The following is a 17,608-nucleotide window of genomic DNA, read 5'->3' on the forward strand; positions in this document are numbered from 1 at the left end:
CAATGTCTATAGCATATATCAACACATGGGCAAATCTATTCCCTATAACTTTAGAAACTTTACAAATTCAAAAACTAGCTTTGATTCTGAGCCTTGGGTTATATAAAGTACATATAGGTAAAGATGAATAGCTACTGCAGTGCAAGAAAGTAAAAGCCCTATAGTACCCATCTTTGTTACATATTAATGTACTTATTCCACTCAGGTTTGATCAGATTCTTTTTTTTGGTACCGGGGATCGAACTCAGGACCTTGTGCTTATGAGGCAGGTGGCAGAACTGAGCTAAATCCCCAGCCCAATCAGATTCTTACCTATTTTGAAATGGTAAGGGAGATCTAGGATATTCCAGATCTGATCTTGAGCGGTATGTCATATGTCTTGCTTCTCCATACAGCTCCAGTCCACCAGAAGAATGATAAAATGGGTCAGTTTTTTCAGCACCTAAAATAACCCAAGATGTATCATTATAAAGAAAAAAAATACCTAGCCCTTGGAAAAGTTCTACAAGTAGATAAGGTCTCAATGAACTAGTATACTACACTACACTGTGTCCTAGTTATAATCATTTTTAATTATTGCTAAAGGAGATAACAGTATAAGCAAAAATTTGATTTATTTGCAGTCAAGATTTGCTAGCTTTGAATACAACACATAACTCATTGCGGAAAACACTTCAGCTGTTGCAGTAGACACCAAATGTAGACAGTTCCCTTTTCTCTGCTGCTCTCTCTTAGCAGACTACCCACAGGCAGCCCAGTGCTGACACACAGGATGGCCGTGCTGTCCTCTAACTGTATGGCCCAGCTTTTGACCTCACCCTTAGGTCCAAAATGTTAGAAGACTAATGAACTGTAACTCACGGTCACTATACAGTGTGCTAATAAACTCGAGACCTGAACACTGCTAAACTGTGGAAACAAACTGTAACTATTCCACATGACTGAGCAACTCTGGAAGTAGGACTTGAAATGCAGGTGGAAGGAGGTACGGGCTTGAGCCAGATGGCCAGGGTTTGGTCCTGGCTCCATTACTTCTCTAGGGGGTGATCTGGGGCCAAGAATGTGTTTTCCACACTTCAGTTTCTCATCTGTGCTGTGAGAGTAACAGTGATTGTGCTTACATTATAGGACTGGAAGAACACATAAAAAAGCAGGGCTTGTGTAGACATTATAATCCATAAAAATCACCTGTTAATATTTTTAAAAGAACAAGGCTTCCAGCCTTGTTAAAGAGTCTGTCTCTGGACAACACTGGTTCTGGAATTATTATTATTATTATTATTATTATTATTATTTTGGTACTGGGGATCAAACTTGGGTCCTTGTGCTTGCGAGGCAGGCTGTGGAACCACTGAGCTAAATCCCCGCCCCTTGGAATTAATTATTTAGAAAATATTATATATGCAGTAATTTTAGTCATAAATACAATAACCTGTTTTGACTTCACCTGGATGCAGTCCAAAGCCATCTCTGTTAATATTGATGGAACCAGAACCAGTGACTCGGTGCCACCGACGAACCAAGAATTTCATTCTAAAAAAGATCCCAAAAGGAAATTTCACAGAACATCTTTTAAAAAATTGTCAATTAAATACGCACACAAAGCAAATTTAAATACTATCACATGATCACCTATTCTAAAACTACGTAAACGTCCCTAGCTTATAGCAAAATTAACAGCAAGAAAACAGTGCTACAAGCTCCCCTAACACCTTCCCAAGAGGCAACAGAGTTCACCAGCATTAGCAGCATGACATTCTGCTTTCAGGGATAAATGAGACACAAGAAGATAGAGGGTAAAAGTAGACAGGAAAACGATGGACAAGCAAGGAAAGGGTGAAAAGTAATGAAAGCAGAATGGAGAATGAAAGGTAGATGAGAGGGGAAAAGAACAAAAAGACCCTTAAGTTGGTGACAGTGAGCTGGGAGCTGGAGGCAGGGTGAGGGTAAAAGGAATGGGATTCTTAATGACAGGAACAAGTGAGCTAGCTGCTTGGCTCATCTGGGCCCACAGTACATATTGGAGTGCCAGCTTTGATTTCTTAATTCTAATTAGTTTTGAGGTACAGTGTTCTTTTTGGTTAGTTTTTGTTTGTTTGTTTTGGTACCAGGGATCAAACTCGGGTCCTTGCGCTTTCGCAGCAGGCAGTAAAACCAATGAGCTAAATCCCTGGCTCCTTGTTTTGTTTTCTGAGGCAGGATCTCACCTCAAACTCATGGCCTCCTGCCTCTGCCTCCTGAATGTTGGGATTCTAAGCATGTGCCACCATGCCTCAGTGTAAGGTTCAGTTTTAGGAGGGTCAAAATCAATGAACATAAAAGAGAAGAAACAGGGTGGGAGAACAGCAACTTTTATACTGCTTCCATGGAGCCTCCTCAGATTCCTCTATTCAAGATGACTGGTGAACTGTGACCTCCCACTGGGTCTTTTCTAAGTTTTGTGCATACTGTTCTTCCCCACTAGAAAGCATGGGTTTCAGGTAGACACTGTGTCTCCTAGCACTCAGCCTGAGTGTACTCTACACAAGGTGATGAAGGGAATGGCAGGGAAGCCAACAATGAGACACCTGAGAGCCAGTGGGAGTGGGACTTGGAGAACCAGCTGGCTGCTGCCGGGGGGCCTGTAAACTCCCCTGCCTCCTTCCTCACTATGAACTGAGATTCTGGACTAGGTCATCTCTCATAGCTTCCAGTTAAAAAAGTGTACCGTATTTTTCAAAGAAAAATAAGTGGGAAAAAAAAAAGACCAAAGCACTTAAAGAAGCATCCGATGTGACCTGGCCAGTACAACTGTGAAAAGCAGAACTGCTTTCGGCCTTGGGCCCTGGAGAAGTAAAAGGGAAGGGACCCCCTCTGGTACGTGCTGGCAAGGCCAGAGGACTGCAGCGGGCCAGGACTCCAAGGGTCTTGGAGTCCTCACTCTGTTTCAACCACAGAGAACGAACACCAAAGCTGCTAGCTTGAAGCTATCAGGGAGGAGGCGACAGAAGTTCCAGAAGAGTCCCTGCCCGGAAGGCTAAAGAGCTAGGCAAAGGCGTTTCCTGGCTGGGCACCAGGAATGAGTTACATTAGCAGCGAGAAGATAAATACATGCCAGCCTCAGAGGTAAGCTTTCAAAAAGGTTTTTTTTCTTTTGTGATCTTAGGTGTGTGTCTGAACTAGTTCATGGATGGATTCAAATTTGTTTTAAGAAGACAATTCATACTGGATGTGCTACAATACCTGGGTTTACTCAGTACAACAAAAGAATCCCTGCTAAAAGGATGAAGATCTGGAAAGAAGTAAGCTTATACCTCTGACTGTACAAACAGCCTTTCAAAGAGTCTACCAGTAAAGTGACTTTACCTGGAAACTGCGATGGACACTCTGGCAGCTGAACGAAACCTGGTGAAGCCCCGGGGGCGGTTGGTGATGACTTCTAGATCAGTGAAGGCTGGCTGTCCCCCAATGCGGGCAAGCAGTGCCAGGGTCGCATCTTCACATTCTTGGAACCCACCCAGTAACAGCAGCAGGTATTTCTTTTGATAAATAAGAGCTTTTCGAAAACTTTCCGCCCTCAAGTATTTACCATAAATTCTCTGTATTTAAAAAAGGGAAGAACAAAAAGGCATTCTGTCATTCAAACTGTTCCCTTGGGAAAGACAACCAGTGTCAAAACGAAACAAAACAAAACAGAATGGCAGTAACCTCTTACCGTTTTCTACTGTAACAGCAAAGTTGAAAGTTAATGTAATTAACTTGAACCTTTACAGTTCGTCTCTTTTCAGTAATGGAATGTGAATACTAACTTTATTAGTTATGCTTTTTATTTCGGGCTCATCATATTTACTGGATATAAGTTTAAAAACTGCATGGAGGGCTGGGGATTTAGCTCAGTGGTTCCACTGCCTGCCTCGCAAGCACAAGGTCCCAAGTTTGATCTCCAGTACCAAAAAAATAAAAATAAAAATTGCATGGAGCTATTTTTATTATTATAGTTATTATCTATTTAGTTCTTTTAATAATGATTTCTGTCACTTTAAGAGTCATAAACTTGGGCTGGGAATTTAGCTCAGCGGTTCTGCTGCCTGCCTCGCAAGCACAAGGTCCAGAGTTTGGATAAAAAAAGAGTCATAAACTTATGTTCACTCCACAGCTGGAACAAATATTCCCAGTCTTTTTGTTTTAGATTCTAAATTGCTGATTAAGGTAGTTTTACCACAATGACTAGTCTTAGACATTAGAGAGGCTACCTGGAAGGCTTCCTGTCCTACGGAGCATTATGCTCTTACGCTGACAAGTACTGCTTTTGTTAGTTGAAAATAGAACATTTTAGTCTTTTAAGGGAAGAAACTGTAGGAAGCAGGACCACAAGCTCTCAGTGCTAACACTGTGACAATGAACAGAGCTTTACCTGGGTCCAGTCCTTGGCTTGCCTCTCCACAGACCTTCCTGTGACCAGCTAGACATCTAGCAATCATGATACAGATTGAATAAACAGACACAGAGACACAGCCTGAATGCCACCTCCACTTCATCAGTCTGTTCAGTTAAGGTCAGGAGAGATGAAACAAGGCAAAACAGAGGCCCTCCGGGAGACTGAAGAGGTCTCCTACCTTTAAGGTGACATGTTCAGAATCGGGGCTCAGATTCTGAAGTAAAGTATCATTTCTTAGTTCAGCTTTCAGTTTATACACTTCTGCTTCTGCCCTTTTCAAGGATTTCTGGAGAGTCGATTTCTCTTTGTTCCATACTTCTTTTTCAGAAGCAATGATGGCATTAATGTTGGCTCCACCACCAAATGAAAACCTAGAAGACTGCAGAGACCACATCCTACTTACATGATTTTTAAAGAACAAATCTCATGAAGAAAAACTAGAATTAATCATATTAAAGGTATCCCATGATGGGTGCCTAGTATCAGCTTTTTGATCTCAGGAAAGCTCAGAACCAATCTAAACTGACATTAAAGAATATTCCTGAAGTCTAAGCATATGTTCCTTTGCTGAGGAAAAAGTCCCTGGCAAAAGCATAGCCAGGGGAGGCTTAGCAGATTTAGCAGAGTTCTGAACTGAGAAAGTCAAGCAGCTGAACAGCTGGATCATCTGGGTCCAAATGTGGAGCCTGCACTCAAGAAGGGGACAGGAAATAACTCCTCATGTATACAGGTAAGTGGGTTGCTATGGAAACTGCATGGCTGGGTTTCCATCTATTTGTACAGTTTTCTTACTGGTCTTTCCTGTCAAGCGATTATAGAAACCAATTATTTTGTAGCTTTTTTAAACTGGAAAAAATTTAAATGCTTAGAGTATTTTATTCAACCGAAATATATAATTTAACAGCATCTTCTGCCTGAGTCATAAACATAGTAACTGGTGAGTATAACTGAAGAGAACAGTCAGGACCCTAGGGAGCAACATATCAATTTGGAGATAAACAGATTTTAGCTTGACTGTAATTTTAGTTCAGCTTTCTCATGTATAATTTTGCAAGTATATAACCCTGTGTCTGGTACAGAGAAGTCTCTCTCTGAAATAATAGCTACTGTTATTATTGTCATCCCTATAAAATTCTCCACAGATCCTACTAAGAATCAGATACTGGGTACTTTTACATCTCAGAGTCAGAAACTGAAACTGGACAAAAGAAACTGTAACTTGGCACTACTTTAAAAAATGACGTACGCAATCTCCAGCAGCTCCTGCCTGTCGGTAGCACCTTATCCGCTCTTCTAGCTTCATGACCGTGTTCCTCAAACCACTCTTTTCTTCAGTCAGCTGGCTGATATGTCCTGTCAGCTCAGCATTCTGTCTCAGAAGTCTTTCAGTCAATGAGCCACAAGAAGCACTTGGGGACACTAAGCTGGGCTGGGAAAATACAATGGGACTAGGTCACATAATTACAAATGTCCACAAATACTGTGTGTGAACGTGTGAAGAGGCACAGAGAGCACCCATTACATGACCAGTGCTTGGTTAAATAATAGTGAGAAATGCATCAGGAAGAAAAGAAGCTAGGGAAGGGCACAGTAAGCAAAAGAGCATAAAGACAAAGGCTTATTCAAGAGTGCTGCTTTTAAGGGAGCTACAAGTTACTTGGTAAAACAAGAATAAATGTTGCTTCATTTTGTGGAAAATGGATTTAAATGAAGGCAATGGAGAGCCATGAAAGGCTTTGGGCAGGAGCATTCCACAAAGTTATGTACTGGAAAGATTCCTTTCGCAATAGTGCCCAGAAGAAAGTAAGTTAGGGAAGAGCCAATATTCTAGTGTCAGGCATACCCATGAGGAGGTAGTTACAACAGTCCTGGTAAGAAGTACTGAAAGCTGAGGCAGTGGCTAGGGACAGAGAGCAGTGGGCATAGGGATCAAACATGCAGAGGTAGAAAGCACATGACGTAGACTGCTCAGCTATGTAAGTCCACTACTTTTTTGTTTTGTTTTTGTGGTACCGGGGATTGAACGCAGGACCTTGTGCTTGGGAGGCAGGTGCAGTGCCACTGAGCTAAGTCCCTGGCCCTACTCAGCTGTGTAAGTAAGGGCAAGGGAAAGTAGACTATGGCGACTTCCAGTTTTCCAACCGGGATGACAGCATTATCAGAAAGGTAGGAAGGTTAGGGGATAATGATGTTCAATTTGGAGCATGCTCCTGGGATTCCTAATGGGTCATTATGGGGTATGGGGAAATGAAAGACACCTAGTAACTAATTGAAAATGTAAGCCTGGAGCACAGGTCAAAGGTCTATACTAGAACCACAGTCCACTAGACAATAAACTCTATGATGTATATGAGATTTTTGTCAAATATGTTCATTTTATCCCTAGAACACAGCAGAGTACTTGGCACACAGTATGTGTGCAAAATGTAAGTATTTGTTCAATAAATCAGTCTAGTGAAGATCTGTGGGAATGAAGGAGCTTTCTTTTGGTACCAGGGATTGAACTCACGACCTTGTGCTTGCGGGGCAGGTGCAGTGCCCTTGAGCTAAATCCCCAGCCCTGAAGGAGCTTTTATAGTACAGTTAGCGAAAAACATGGAAGATGACAAGAGGAGAGAAAACCATGAAGGTAACTAACTGATTAAAAACATCAATGAAGTGAGAGGATACTGACACAAAAGAGAAAGAAAGAGGGTTTTAAGAGGATGGAAGAGCTACCAAGTGTCCAGTGTAACAAAGTCAAGGCAAGAATAAAAACATTCAGCAGATTAGTGAACCATGAAGACACTGGTAGGATTCTGAGGATAGTTTCATGCAGTGGTGAGCATAGAAACCAGATTGTTCTTTCAAGAAGCTTGGTATCTTTTTTTTTTTTTGGTACTGGGGATCAAACTCAGGACTTTGCACTTGCAAGGCAGGCAGTGGCACCACCGAGCTAAATCCCCAGCCCAGCTTCTATCTTAATAAAAGGGCACTGTAGCCAGGCATGGTGGTGCACACCTGTAATCCCAGCACTCTGGAGGCTAAGGCAGGAGGATTACCTTGAGTTTGAGGCCATCCTGACCAGGCTACAAAGTGAATTCAAGGCCAGCCTGCACTACAAAGCAAGAGTCTCAAAAAAAAAAAAAAAAAAAAAAGGAAAGAAAAAAAAGGGCATTGTATTCAATAGCAATGCCAAAGTTACTTTCCTCCCAAGCTTTCATTAGCTGCTACTGAAAGGCAAACATTGTATTTAAAATTAAAAAATTAAAGTTTTATAGAACATGCTGCCATTTCAAACAGTTCATATTTTCTTTCTTTCTTTTTAACATTTCATATTTCCTATTGAATCTTTGCTTTCTATGCTTTACAAGGAACTTTCAAAAAGTTTTACCTCTTCACCTGGCTGGCCAGTGAATTTCTGTAGTTGTAAAATAATTCCATCAATATTTTCCTGAACCCAAGTGAAAGTTTCATCATCTGCTGTTTCAAACTGTAGCCTTCAACAGAAAGACAAAAAATTATAAAAGACTTTCTCAGGGGTGTTTACTAACACAAATACTATAGGCTGGGGAGACTGAGTTTCACTTATCACTACCCCTTACAAGAGTTCTTTTTCCCTAAGTTCAGGTATTATTTTCAGATGTATGAGCTTTGTTAAAGAATATCATCTTCCCATGTAAACAAGTATTTCCTTTAACACTTCAATTTCCCACCCTGGCTATCTATTCCTGCAGGGTAGTGTCTGACTAGCCTAAGATTGCTGTTCCAAGGATCAGGCAGGAAAGCCTAACCTATTAGAGGCTTTCTGGGACAGATGTTGCAGGCTTGAAGCTGCACGCTCAAGCTTCTGTCTGACCACTTCTAATTCATGATTGCAGCCAGTTTCTCGTCCATTCATTACAGTCAATTTAGGATAGTTTGCTTCTTTCGTATCTCCTTCTATTTTCTGTTGAAGAACCCAATTTCGAGTCCGATCATTAGTCAAGCTCCAACTGGTTGGCTGGCAATTTTGGACAGAAAAAGAAAACAGTAATTATAAACAAACAGCATTAAATATTCTTTCTTAAGGGAATTATTGTTTATATTCCAAATAAAGTTCTACTAATTTATTTTTAAATGATTTGCATGTAACTATTTAAATAATTTAATCCAATGTCAAAGTTTTATAATCAAAGGGCTATAGAACTCCTTACAAGTATTTAAAAGTAAACAAAGTGCCAGTGTACCTCATTAAGATTCTGATACAGAATTCGTCTACTTTCTTGTTTTTCTTCTCGTTCTAGCTCTTGCTTTTGGAATTCCTGCATAATTCCTTGCAGTCGCTTTCCTTCAAGGTCTAACTTATAAACCTGTTGCCTTTTCTCTTCTAGCTGGTGCTGAAGATCTTCCACTTTAGACTGGAGTTCATGCATTCTTTTCTGTCCCTCAGTGTTGGCCTCTTGCTCTGTCTGCAGTGTCTTCTTATGAACCTGTCTGTCTTTCTCCATTTGCTGTCTTGTTTGCAAAGAATCCAGTTTGTATTTTTCAGTCTCACTTAACAATTCTACTATACGGCTATGTTTCTCCTCCAGCTGTCTCTGCAGCTCCTTCAGGAGGTCCTCCGAGGGCAAGTGTGAATGCAGCTGGCCACCCTCGTCACTGCTCTGCAGCCGGGCCCACAGTTCCCGCTCCCTAGCTAGGGCACCACTTAGTTCCTGAATTTGGACTTTCTCAGAATCAAGGAGTACTTGAAGCTCTAAGTTTCGGCCTTGCTCTTCTGATAACTCAGCATCATGTAGCATTCTTTGTGATTCCATTTTCTGGTGTGATTCATGTAGCAGTTGCTTCTGTTGTTCCAAAAGTAGATTTAGCTGAGTATTCCTCTGTTTCTGGTCCTCAAGTGAAAATTTCAGATCCTTGTAAGCAAACATCAGATTCAAATATATATTAATATTACTAAAAATACTTTGTAAGTATACAGCCTTATTAATACTTTAATGCCTTTATTAATACTAAATTGGTAATACACAGTAATAGAAGATGGTACTGTTGCCCAGTTTATTAATTTAAATTTTCAGTGGTGAGAACAATTATTTAGACAGCCAACTGATTTTCATCAAGGAACATAAACAAGAGATAGGTAGGATAACACATTTCTCTTAAAACATTAACTTATCTGGCTAAATATGAAGCAGGATACATTTCTCCTAACAAAGATCATTAAAAACCATAAGCATTCTTGCAATACTTTAAAGACATATTAATGGTATGTCTTTTTTTTTCTCAATTGTTAGGTACTTATGTGTGAATGAGCATAAGAAAATAATTGGCTAAGAGTAGCATATACATGCAAAGTCCACAGTGATGGAGATCCCAACAGCTACAGACTGGTCCACAGGGATGGCTAAGATAGCTTTTGCTTTCATATACTAAATTATTAAAATACTGTGTAAAAATACATGTTTCTGATAGAAAATGACACAAGTTTCTGAAAAATCTTATGTTTTTCAGTATCAGAGGCTAAAAATAATAAAGCCTATACAGAAAGCAGGGTCAGGAACAAATTATTCAAAATCAATGCAAATTTGTAAATAAAAACTATATTAGCACTTGGGAGAAGTAACACATCCCTGTGTGGAGGTTAACATAGTAGAAATTAAAAAGCGAGCAAGCATTAAAATAGGGCTAAAGTCTTGGCGATGTGTTTTTGCCACTGAGTTGGCAAGTACTGCATTATGTGAACAGGAGGAGAGCTCTGAGCCCATGAGGCTGCCACTGGAGTGGCCCTTCCACGCAGTCCAACCTGCGTGGAGCTGAGAGCGATAAAAGACCAGGGGCACCTCTCTGGGACAGCCCAATGCTTATTTTTTCAAAGTATAGCAGCAAGGGCTCCTGCTACCACAAAAGTAGTCCTGACCCATTCTCTAGGACAGTGGTGGTAAACCACACGTGCCATAGTGTGCATGCGGAGCTCTCTCTGTCAGCACGCAGGCAAGTCATCCCAGCAGTTGAGTATCAGGTAACGGTTGTTTTTTCTAAACTAAAACCTCACTATTCAGGTTTAACTGCAGTATTGGCACTTTGCGATAAATAAATGGGCTCTGGGTTGCAGTTTGGGCGCTCATCTCTAAAAGTTCACCACTGCTGCTCTAGGAGAAAACAGGCACCAAAACTACTTTTTCGTTAAACTAATGTGATTGCCCTATTTATCAAACTGGGTGTGCACGAATTCACAGTACCAAAATATGGTGCCAAAGAGCAATCAGTATGTATCTTTGGATGCAGCAAAAATCACCAAACCATCAACATTTACTCATAATACAGTTTAGATGACATTATAAGAGTATTCAACACAGAGTGAAGAACTTATAGCTTATGAGTCTAAGGCTGACATTTTAGACAAAGGCCAGTCTCAAGACTCTGGATTCTCCCGAGACATAAAAATGATGATGACAGTACCTCGAGTTTGTCTTTCTCCCTCTCTTCACTGTGTCCCAACCTGGCTTTTTCTTTCTCCAAAGCCCACTGGAGCTCTCTTGACTTTTTCTGTTCACTTGCTAATGTATCATTAAGCAAATGTACTTCATCTGTCTTATCTTTAACTTCCAATCTAAATCAAAAGAGACAAATGAACTTTCATCAAGTATATCTTGAGCACGAAAGAGAAAACAGTTTCCACTGAAAAGCTGAGGCATATACTATACGTTATAAACTAGCTAACAGGAAAATACAGTTTAAGGATGCTTGAATGTGGTCATTTCAAATTCTCTGTTTCTAATACTGGCAGTACGACTATTATTTATCACTGTAAACTATTATACGATTTATTGCTACAGGATAATTATTTGTGGTTATGGGGACTGACACCAGGAGCACTCTACTGAGCTACATTCTCAGGCTTTTTCATATTTTGAGACAGGGGGCTCATTAAATTGCGCAGGCTAGCCTTGAACTTCTAATCTTCCTGCTTAAGCCTCCTGAATAGCTAGGTTTACAGGTGTGCACCACACTTACAAAATAAAACAAAATTTTTTTCTTGCCTTTTACTGAACATAGGAATAATCATATGAATTTGTGTGTGAAATCAATGTTCAAAATAAAAATGACTTTTTTTTTTTTGGTACTGGGGATTGAACTCAGGACCTTGCGCTTGCGAGGCAGGTGGCGGAACCACTGAGCTAAATCCTTGGCCCAAAATGACTATTTGTAATGTGTTTTGGCAAGCAAAATATCTCAGTATTTACACCAACAAATGTATCTTTTTTGCAATCATTATCTCTTGAACCACTTTGCATATTTTTGGCTAATTAAACCATTAATCATGTTGAGATCTTAAACATCATTTAGTTTATGGTAAAAGAAATACCAAAATTATATCTCATACAGAACTGAGGCCACAACAGAGAATATGCCAAAATAATCAGGAGTTTATAATTGGAAAAAATTAGGAATTTCCTATCTGTTGTTTTTCCTATAATTTAACAAAGTTTTCATGCTATTTAAACATCATGTATAGTGTTTTATTTTTGTTTGCGCAATATTTACAACAAAATTACACCATTCCTTCCCTAATACACATTTATAATAAAGAAGCTTGGCACACCTGAATGATTCTAATTCTTTTAGGTGCTTATGCTGTGCCTTGAGTGTTGTTTCTAGCTCCAATTTCATTTGCGCAAGTTCACTTTTTAGTTCAGCAACGAGCATTTTTTCTGAACTCAGCTGTTCCTGGAGTTCAGTTGCTTTGTCTTTCACACTGCTCAGCTCCACTTGCATCTCCAGAATTTGAGACTGCTTCTGTTGCATATTACATTCCAAGAGTTCTAAAGGGAACAAGATGGATATTGAAAATATGATCTTGCAACTCATTTGGTTTATAAATAAATCACTGCTAAGAAATAATTTGTAATTTAGGAGATTGTTACAAAGCAACTGTGAAAGATTACAGTCTCCAAAATTGGTATTTTATATAAACTTTATAGATGTTTTCTTTAGTAGTACTAGCACCAGAAATTTACAGAGTAGGCCTGGGAGCTGTGCGCTGCTCGAGGTGATATGGGCCAAAGTGGAGTGCACACTGCGGGGCACTTACATCTCAGCCCTCACCAAGGCTGGGGACTTAGGTGCCCGCAGTCCCTGTCCCAGGAACAATGGGCCTCAGTGTGCAGAGCACTCGGGCAGCTCTACTCCTGGGACAGCTACAGGTGCTAGTGCTTCTGGGGTCTGCCAACATGCAGGGATCTCCAAATATGGGATTTTAGGTGCCTCTGCAGAACTGCAGTGCTAACCTAACAGAGAATGTGTCCTCTAAGGATACAAGCAAACCTAACAGCTGCAGCACTGTGAAAAGATCAACTACAGTTTCCCTGGACTCAATCAACATGACACCTGTCACCATGAAATCCACAGTGACTTTGAAAATGGCAATACCAGTTATCTCTACCTCAAAGTCTGCTCCTAAAGCAACAAGTGTTTCAGAAACTAATCCCAGATGTCAATATCCTCAATGACCACAGCCCATAATAGTTTGGTGACATAGCTAACAATCACAGCAACCATTCATTCTAGAGAAAATGAAGGATCAAAATTTGATGATGGCAGCTTTGTTGGTAGTATTGTATTGGACAAGGGAGTTTTATCTGTTTTTTACATTGGATATAAAATGTATTATTTGAGAGGAGGCACTTAATATAGAACCATTGATGAATATGATCCCATCATTTAAGAAAATCCAAGAACCAAGGAAAGATGAAAGAAAGATTGATGCAGCTCAATCAGTTAATTTTGGTTATTAGTTTAAAGCAATATTCTCTCCTTAAAAATAGTATAAACAGGCCATGCATATACAATATATTACATATATATGTGATGATTCATCATCACTACTAAAGTTAAAAAGGTCTTAAACATTTAAATGAATATTTGGAGCTAACAGAAAATTTATACAGTGATTATATTCACTTCTAGCAAGTATGCAATAAGACAAGTCCTAGCTCATGTTTTTGTGGCACTGGTCACATAGGACCAGTACCTGAAAGGCCTCATCATCAATGGCACAATGCCATCTGGGCGTCTAATTAAGAAGCTTGTCATAGCGCTCGGGATTCTGAGAGTCTTGCACACAAAGAACTTCATAGTGTTTTGGGTTTTTTTGGTGCTGGGGATCGAACTCGGGTCCTTGCACTTGCGCAGCAGGCAGTGAAACCACTGAGCTAAATCCCCAGCCCAACTTTATAGTGCTTTTAAGAGCTGATCATACCCCTAATTACTGAGGCCACAAGCAGAAATTACAGAATTCCATAAACCAGGCCACACCATAGTTTAGAAAGCTTCAACATTTTATATTTTAAAGTATGGTAGTTAGTCTAGAAACAGAAGACATACTCTCCTGAAAACAAAATCTTAAATAAAGCCTCAAACAATACCTGTGTTTTGTCCTATGAGAGGCCCACTGGAGCATTAGAAAGCAGGGTTGTTTTTTTTTGGTACCGGGGATCGAACTCGGGTCCTTGCTCTTGTGGGGAAGGCAGCTGCACCACTGAGCTAAATCCCCAGCCTGAAAGCAGGTATTTTTACTAATAACTTCTTTTAAGATTTTAATGTTAGCTGATGCAATTTTCTTTCTCTGTGTAATTTAGGCAAACTGTAATGTTGAAAGTGATGTTTTAAGTATTGAGTTGTAAGACTGGCATAGGAAAAACTATTGATTACATTATTTGTTACTGTAAGAATATTTGTCACCATTGGAAATTGCTTAACAATTGCTTAATGCTCATTTGTTAATTTTAATTTTATATTTAGTGAATATTTTTAAGAAATGTAGAGGTGCTTTCAACTTCTAGAAATTTTTAATGCAATGTTAAAACATTTAAAAGAAGGAAGAGCCCTGTACATGATTTTCAAAACAATATTCACAACTCTGTGTGGTCAGGGTTATAGATTATTGATGTTTATTAGATCAGGGTTATGGCACTCTCCCCCAGGCTACCGGGTTTCACTGTTACTATGATCTGTTCTTATAAAGAAATTTGTTCTCTATTAAGAAAAATTTCAGAATTGTAAGTATATTAAGAATGATAAAAGTTGAACACAATATATTAATAATGAATGCAAGATTTAAAATAAAAACAGCTTTAATTGAATCTATACCCATATTTCTCACCGTGTACTAAAGTAAAATCAAAATAGATTAAAGAACTAAATGTTAAACTAGAAACAAAATGCTGGAAGACAAGATAGGCAAAACTGTTGAATAGACAGTTGTAGGCAAGGACTTTCTGAACAGAACCCCAGTTGCAGGAAATAGTTCCACGAATCAACAAATGGGATCATATTAAATTACAAAGCTTCTTCATAGTGAAAGAAACAACTAAGGAGTGAAAAGACAACCTACAGAATGGAGAAAATTTTGCTAGCAATTTCTCAGAGGACTCATATCTAGAATATATAAAGAACTAAAAAAATTAGACTTCCCAAAATAAAAGACTCAATCAAAAACCAGGCAAGTGAAATGAAGAGACACTTCACAGAAGAAGTACAAATGGCCAATAAATACCTGAAGAAATGCTCAACAGCATTGGTCATTAGAGAAATGCAAATTAAAGTAACACTGAGATGCCATCTTACCCCAGAACAAATGGCCATCATCAAGAAATCAATAACAAATGCTGGAAAGGGTGTGGGGAAAAAGAAATTGTTCTACACTGTTGGTGGGAATGTAAACTAGTATAATCACTATGTAAACTAGTACAATCTCTAGTATGGCGATTCCTCAAAAAACTAAAACTAGAAATTCCATTTGACCCAGCTATTCCCCTTCTAGGTTATCTATCTGAAAGAGTTAAAGTCATCATACCAGAGTGATACATTTACACTCATGTTTATAGCAGCACAACTCATATTAGCTAATGCTTGGAAACAGCCCATATGTCCATCAACAGAAGAATAAAGAAAATGTGATATTTACACACAATGGTGTGTACTACTCTGACACCAAGATAAACTTGTAGGAAAATGGATGCACCTTGAGACTATAATGTTTAATGAAATAAATCAGACTCACAAGTTTAAATATCACATGCTTTCTCTTATATTAGAAAGTCAGAGTAAAAAGAAACAGCAAAATAAAAGATAGGTAATAGGAAGTAGCGAGATAGATGGTTCTCAAAGGGGAAGGTGGAGGGAGGGAGGAGGGAGGAAAGGGATAAGGGATTAAAAAAAGAAATTTGAGTGTTATGTACATGTACTGACTTCACACATGGAATGTAAGCATTATGTCCTGCAAACATGTATCCCCCTCAAAAAAACCAACCCAATACAACCCCCCCAATATGAAGGGGCTCAAAAGAGAGGGAAGAGAAACGAGATGAATTAGGATGTGTTATGTACACGTACCAGCTTCCCACAAGGAATGTAAACATTATGTACTACACACATGTGCTAATAAAGTAAAAACAAACTTCAAATGTTCACACAAAATTAAACAGGCCTTCTATATTTGTTCATTCAAAATGTTAACCACTCACACTAAAATTTTCTAATAATTTCTGATAACCACATACAGTATTTGCAGTAGCCTCCCATATAATCTTGACTAAAATGATCAGCACTGCTTCCTTTTGTTCAGTCCTTCTTTGGAGATGGTCCCTAGAAAATTTATTATAACCCTGTACCCAAAAGTGGGAAGCACAAACCCTGGCTGGGATCCTTGCCACTGCCCTCTTATTAGACATCAATCAAATGCTGCACATTTGTTATAATGAAAACAAACAGGAATTTAAATCTTCAAGTACATTAAATGAAAAAATGTTACAACACATGAACAGGATCCTGTTTTCACAAAAATTATATACTTATGCATGCATGCACATTGAAAAGGTCTGTACACATATTTACCTAGGTGCTAAACAGTCATTATTTAAGGCTGTATGTGATTCTAGGGGTGACTTTTACTCTACTGTTTTTCTGATGTGCCATAAATACATAACAATATTCTATAAAGAAAACATTTAAAATTTAAAATTCTATTAAGGTTTATCAACTTATATTATTGATGTCAGGAGAAAGGAAGATGTTACGGTTTGGGTCTAGATGTGCCCCCAAAGCCTCATGTGGTCATAAGGCTTGATCTCTAGTATGTGAACGTGGAACTGATTCATGATGTGATGCTAGGCTCAAGGGCACTAGGATTAAGGGTGTGAGTGCTTCCTGCCCTTAGTAGTCTGAATAAAATAAAAAGGGCAGGGAGACACCAGAAATTCCCTCTTGTTACCTTTACTGCCTTGTGTGTGCCATGTTGTTTCAGCTCTGCCATGCCTTTCTGTCATCACTGCCTTGGAGTTGGGTGATCATGGATTGAAACCTTTACAAACTCTAAGGCAAATAAACCCCTTCCTCTTTAACTTTGGGTATTTGGATATTTTATTTTTTTTATTTTTATTTTTTTGGTACCAGAGATCGAACTCGGGTCCTTGCGCTTGCACAGCAGGCGGAGAAGCCACTGAGCTAAATCCCTGGCCGGTATTTGGGTATTTTGGTATTTTGTCTCAGCAATGAGAGGAAAGTAACACAGAAGAGTACTGGGTTTAGATGATACTCATGTTAATTTAGGCTTTTAAAACAATTTCTTTTTACATTTTTTTTTTGGTACCAGGGATTTGAACTCAGGTCCTTGTGCTTGCGGGGCAGGCGACAAAACCACTGAGCTAAATCCCTGGCCCATTAAAACAATTTCTTAATGAACAGCATATATAAATATGAATCTATGTGGTATTAATTAAGCTTTCAATGGGGTTCTATTTCATTTAAATAAAACAGTATTATCTCACACAATTTTCCTCTGCCTCCTAAAGGGATAAATTTATCTCATGGTACCTGTTCTCTCCGAAGTAATTTTAACCTGATTCAGGTTTTCAATGATAAATGTGAGACTGTGCAGTGACCGTCTCAAAAGCACAGACAGGTGTTTCTCCCATTACATGAAACACTATCACTAAACACTCAGGCATGTGTCCTCAGTAGGGAAGATGAAAATTTACTCTCTAACCATTTCTATCTGTAGTTCAATTTAAACAGACATCTCTACTGCAAATTGCAAAAAGACCCTAGCAAGCATATATCAAAAGCAAAAATCCATCTGGTCAATAATTATATGAAAAGGGACTTAAACCATGTTAGCAAAGTCAAAATCATAGTAAGTATCTACTATATAGCCAAGAGATGGCAACAAAG

The 17,608-nt window shown here is 39.0% G+C and overlaps 2 protein-coding genes across 15 annotated transcripts in view; one reads left to right on the plus strand and one right to left on the minus strand.

Moving 5' to 3' along the window:
- Cyp51a1 (cytochrome P450 family 51 subfamily A member 1) overlaps positions 1–17,608 on the plus strand; it is a 66,730-nt gene that overhangs the window by 23,609 nt on the left and 25,513 nt on the right. For 9 of the 12 annotated variants that reach the window (XR_015448643.1, XR_015448645.1, XR_015448641.1 and 6 more), the window contains 2 exons: positions 3,146–3,512; positions 4,745–5,147. The exons of 1 other annotated variant lie outside the window; for it this stretch is intronic. The gene's annotated coding sequence lies outside the window, so the exon portion shown is untranslated. Of the gene's footprint in view, positions 1–3,145; positions 3,513–4,744; positions 5,148–5,559; positions 6,583–17,608 lie in introns of those variants that run through there. 2 more of the 12 variants (XR_002388667.2, XR_015448649.1) reach the window with 2 other exon arrangements.
- LOC101723786 (A-kinase anchor protein 9) overlaps positions 1–17,608 on the minus strand; it is a 62,872-nt gene that overhangs the window by 2,079 nt on the left and 43,185 nt on the right. For 2 of the 3 annotated variants that reach the window (XM_087204464.1, XM_087204465.1), the window contains 10 exons: positions 11,982–12,201; positions 10,838–10,988; positions 8,626–9,294; positions 8,191–8,399; positions 7,791–7,896; positions 5,664–5,846; positions 4,596–4,796; positions 3,346–3,578; positions 1,433–1,533; positions 313–442 (listed from right to left, as the gene is read on the minus strand). In XM_087204464.1, coding sequence (XP_087060590.1) covers positions 313–442; positions 1,433–1,533; positions 3,346–3,578; positions 4,596–4,796; positions 5,664–5,846; positions 7,791–7,896; positions 8,191–8,399; positions 8,626–9,294; positions 10,838–10,988; positions 11,982–12,201 — 2,203 coding nt within the window. The remainder of the gene's footprint in view (positions 1–312; positions 443–1,432; positions 1,534–3,345; positions 3,579–4,595; positions 4,797–5,663; positions 5,847–7,790; positions 7,897–8,190; positions 8,400–8,625; positions 9,295–10,837; positions 10,989–11,981; positions 12,202–17,608) is intronic. The other variant, XM_087204467.1, reaches the window with a different exon arrangement.

Source organism: Heterocephalus glaber, unplaced genomic scaffold (assembly GCF_053883595.1).
Source record: "Heterocephalus glaber isolate CG9 unplaced genomic scaffold, H.glaber_assembly_v1.0 deba00000546, whole genome shotgun sequence".
Lineage (NCBI taxonomy): Eukaryota > Metazoa > Chordata > Mammalia > Rodentia > Bathyergidae > Heterocephalus > Heterocephalus glaber.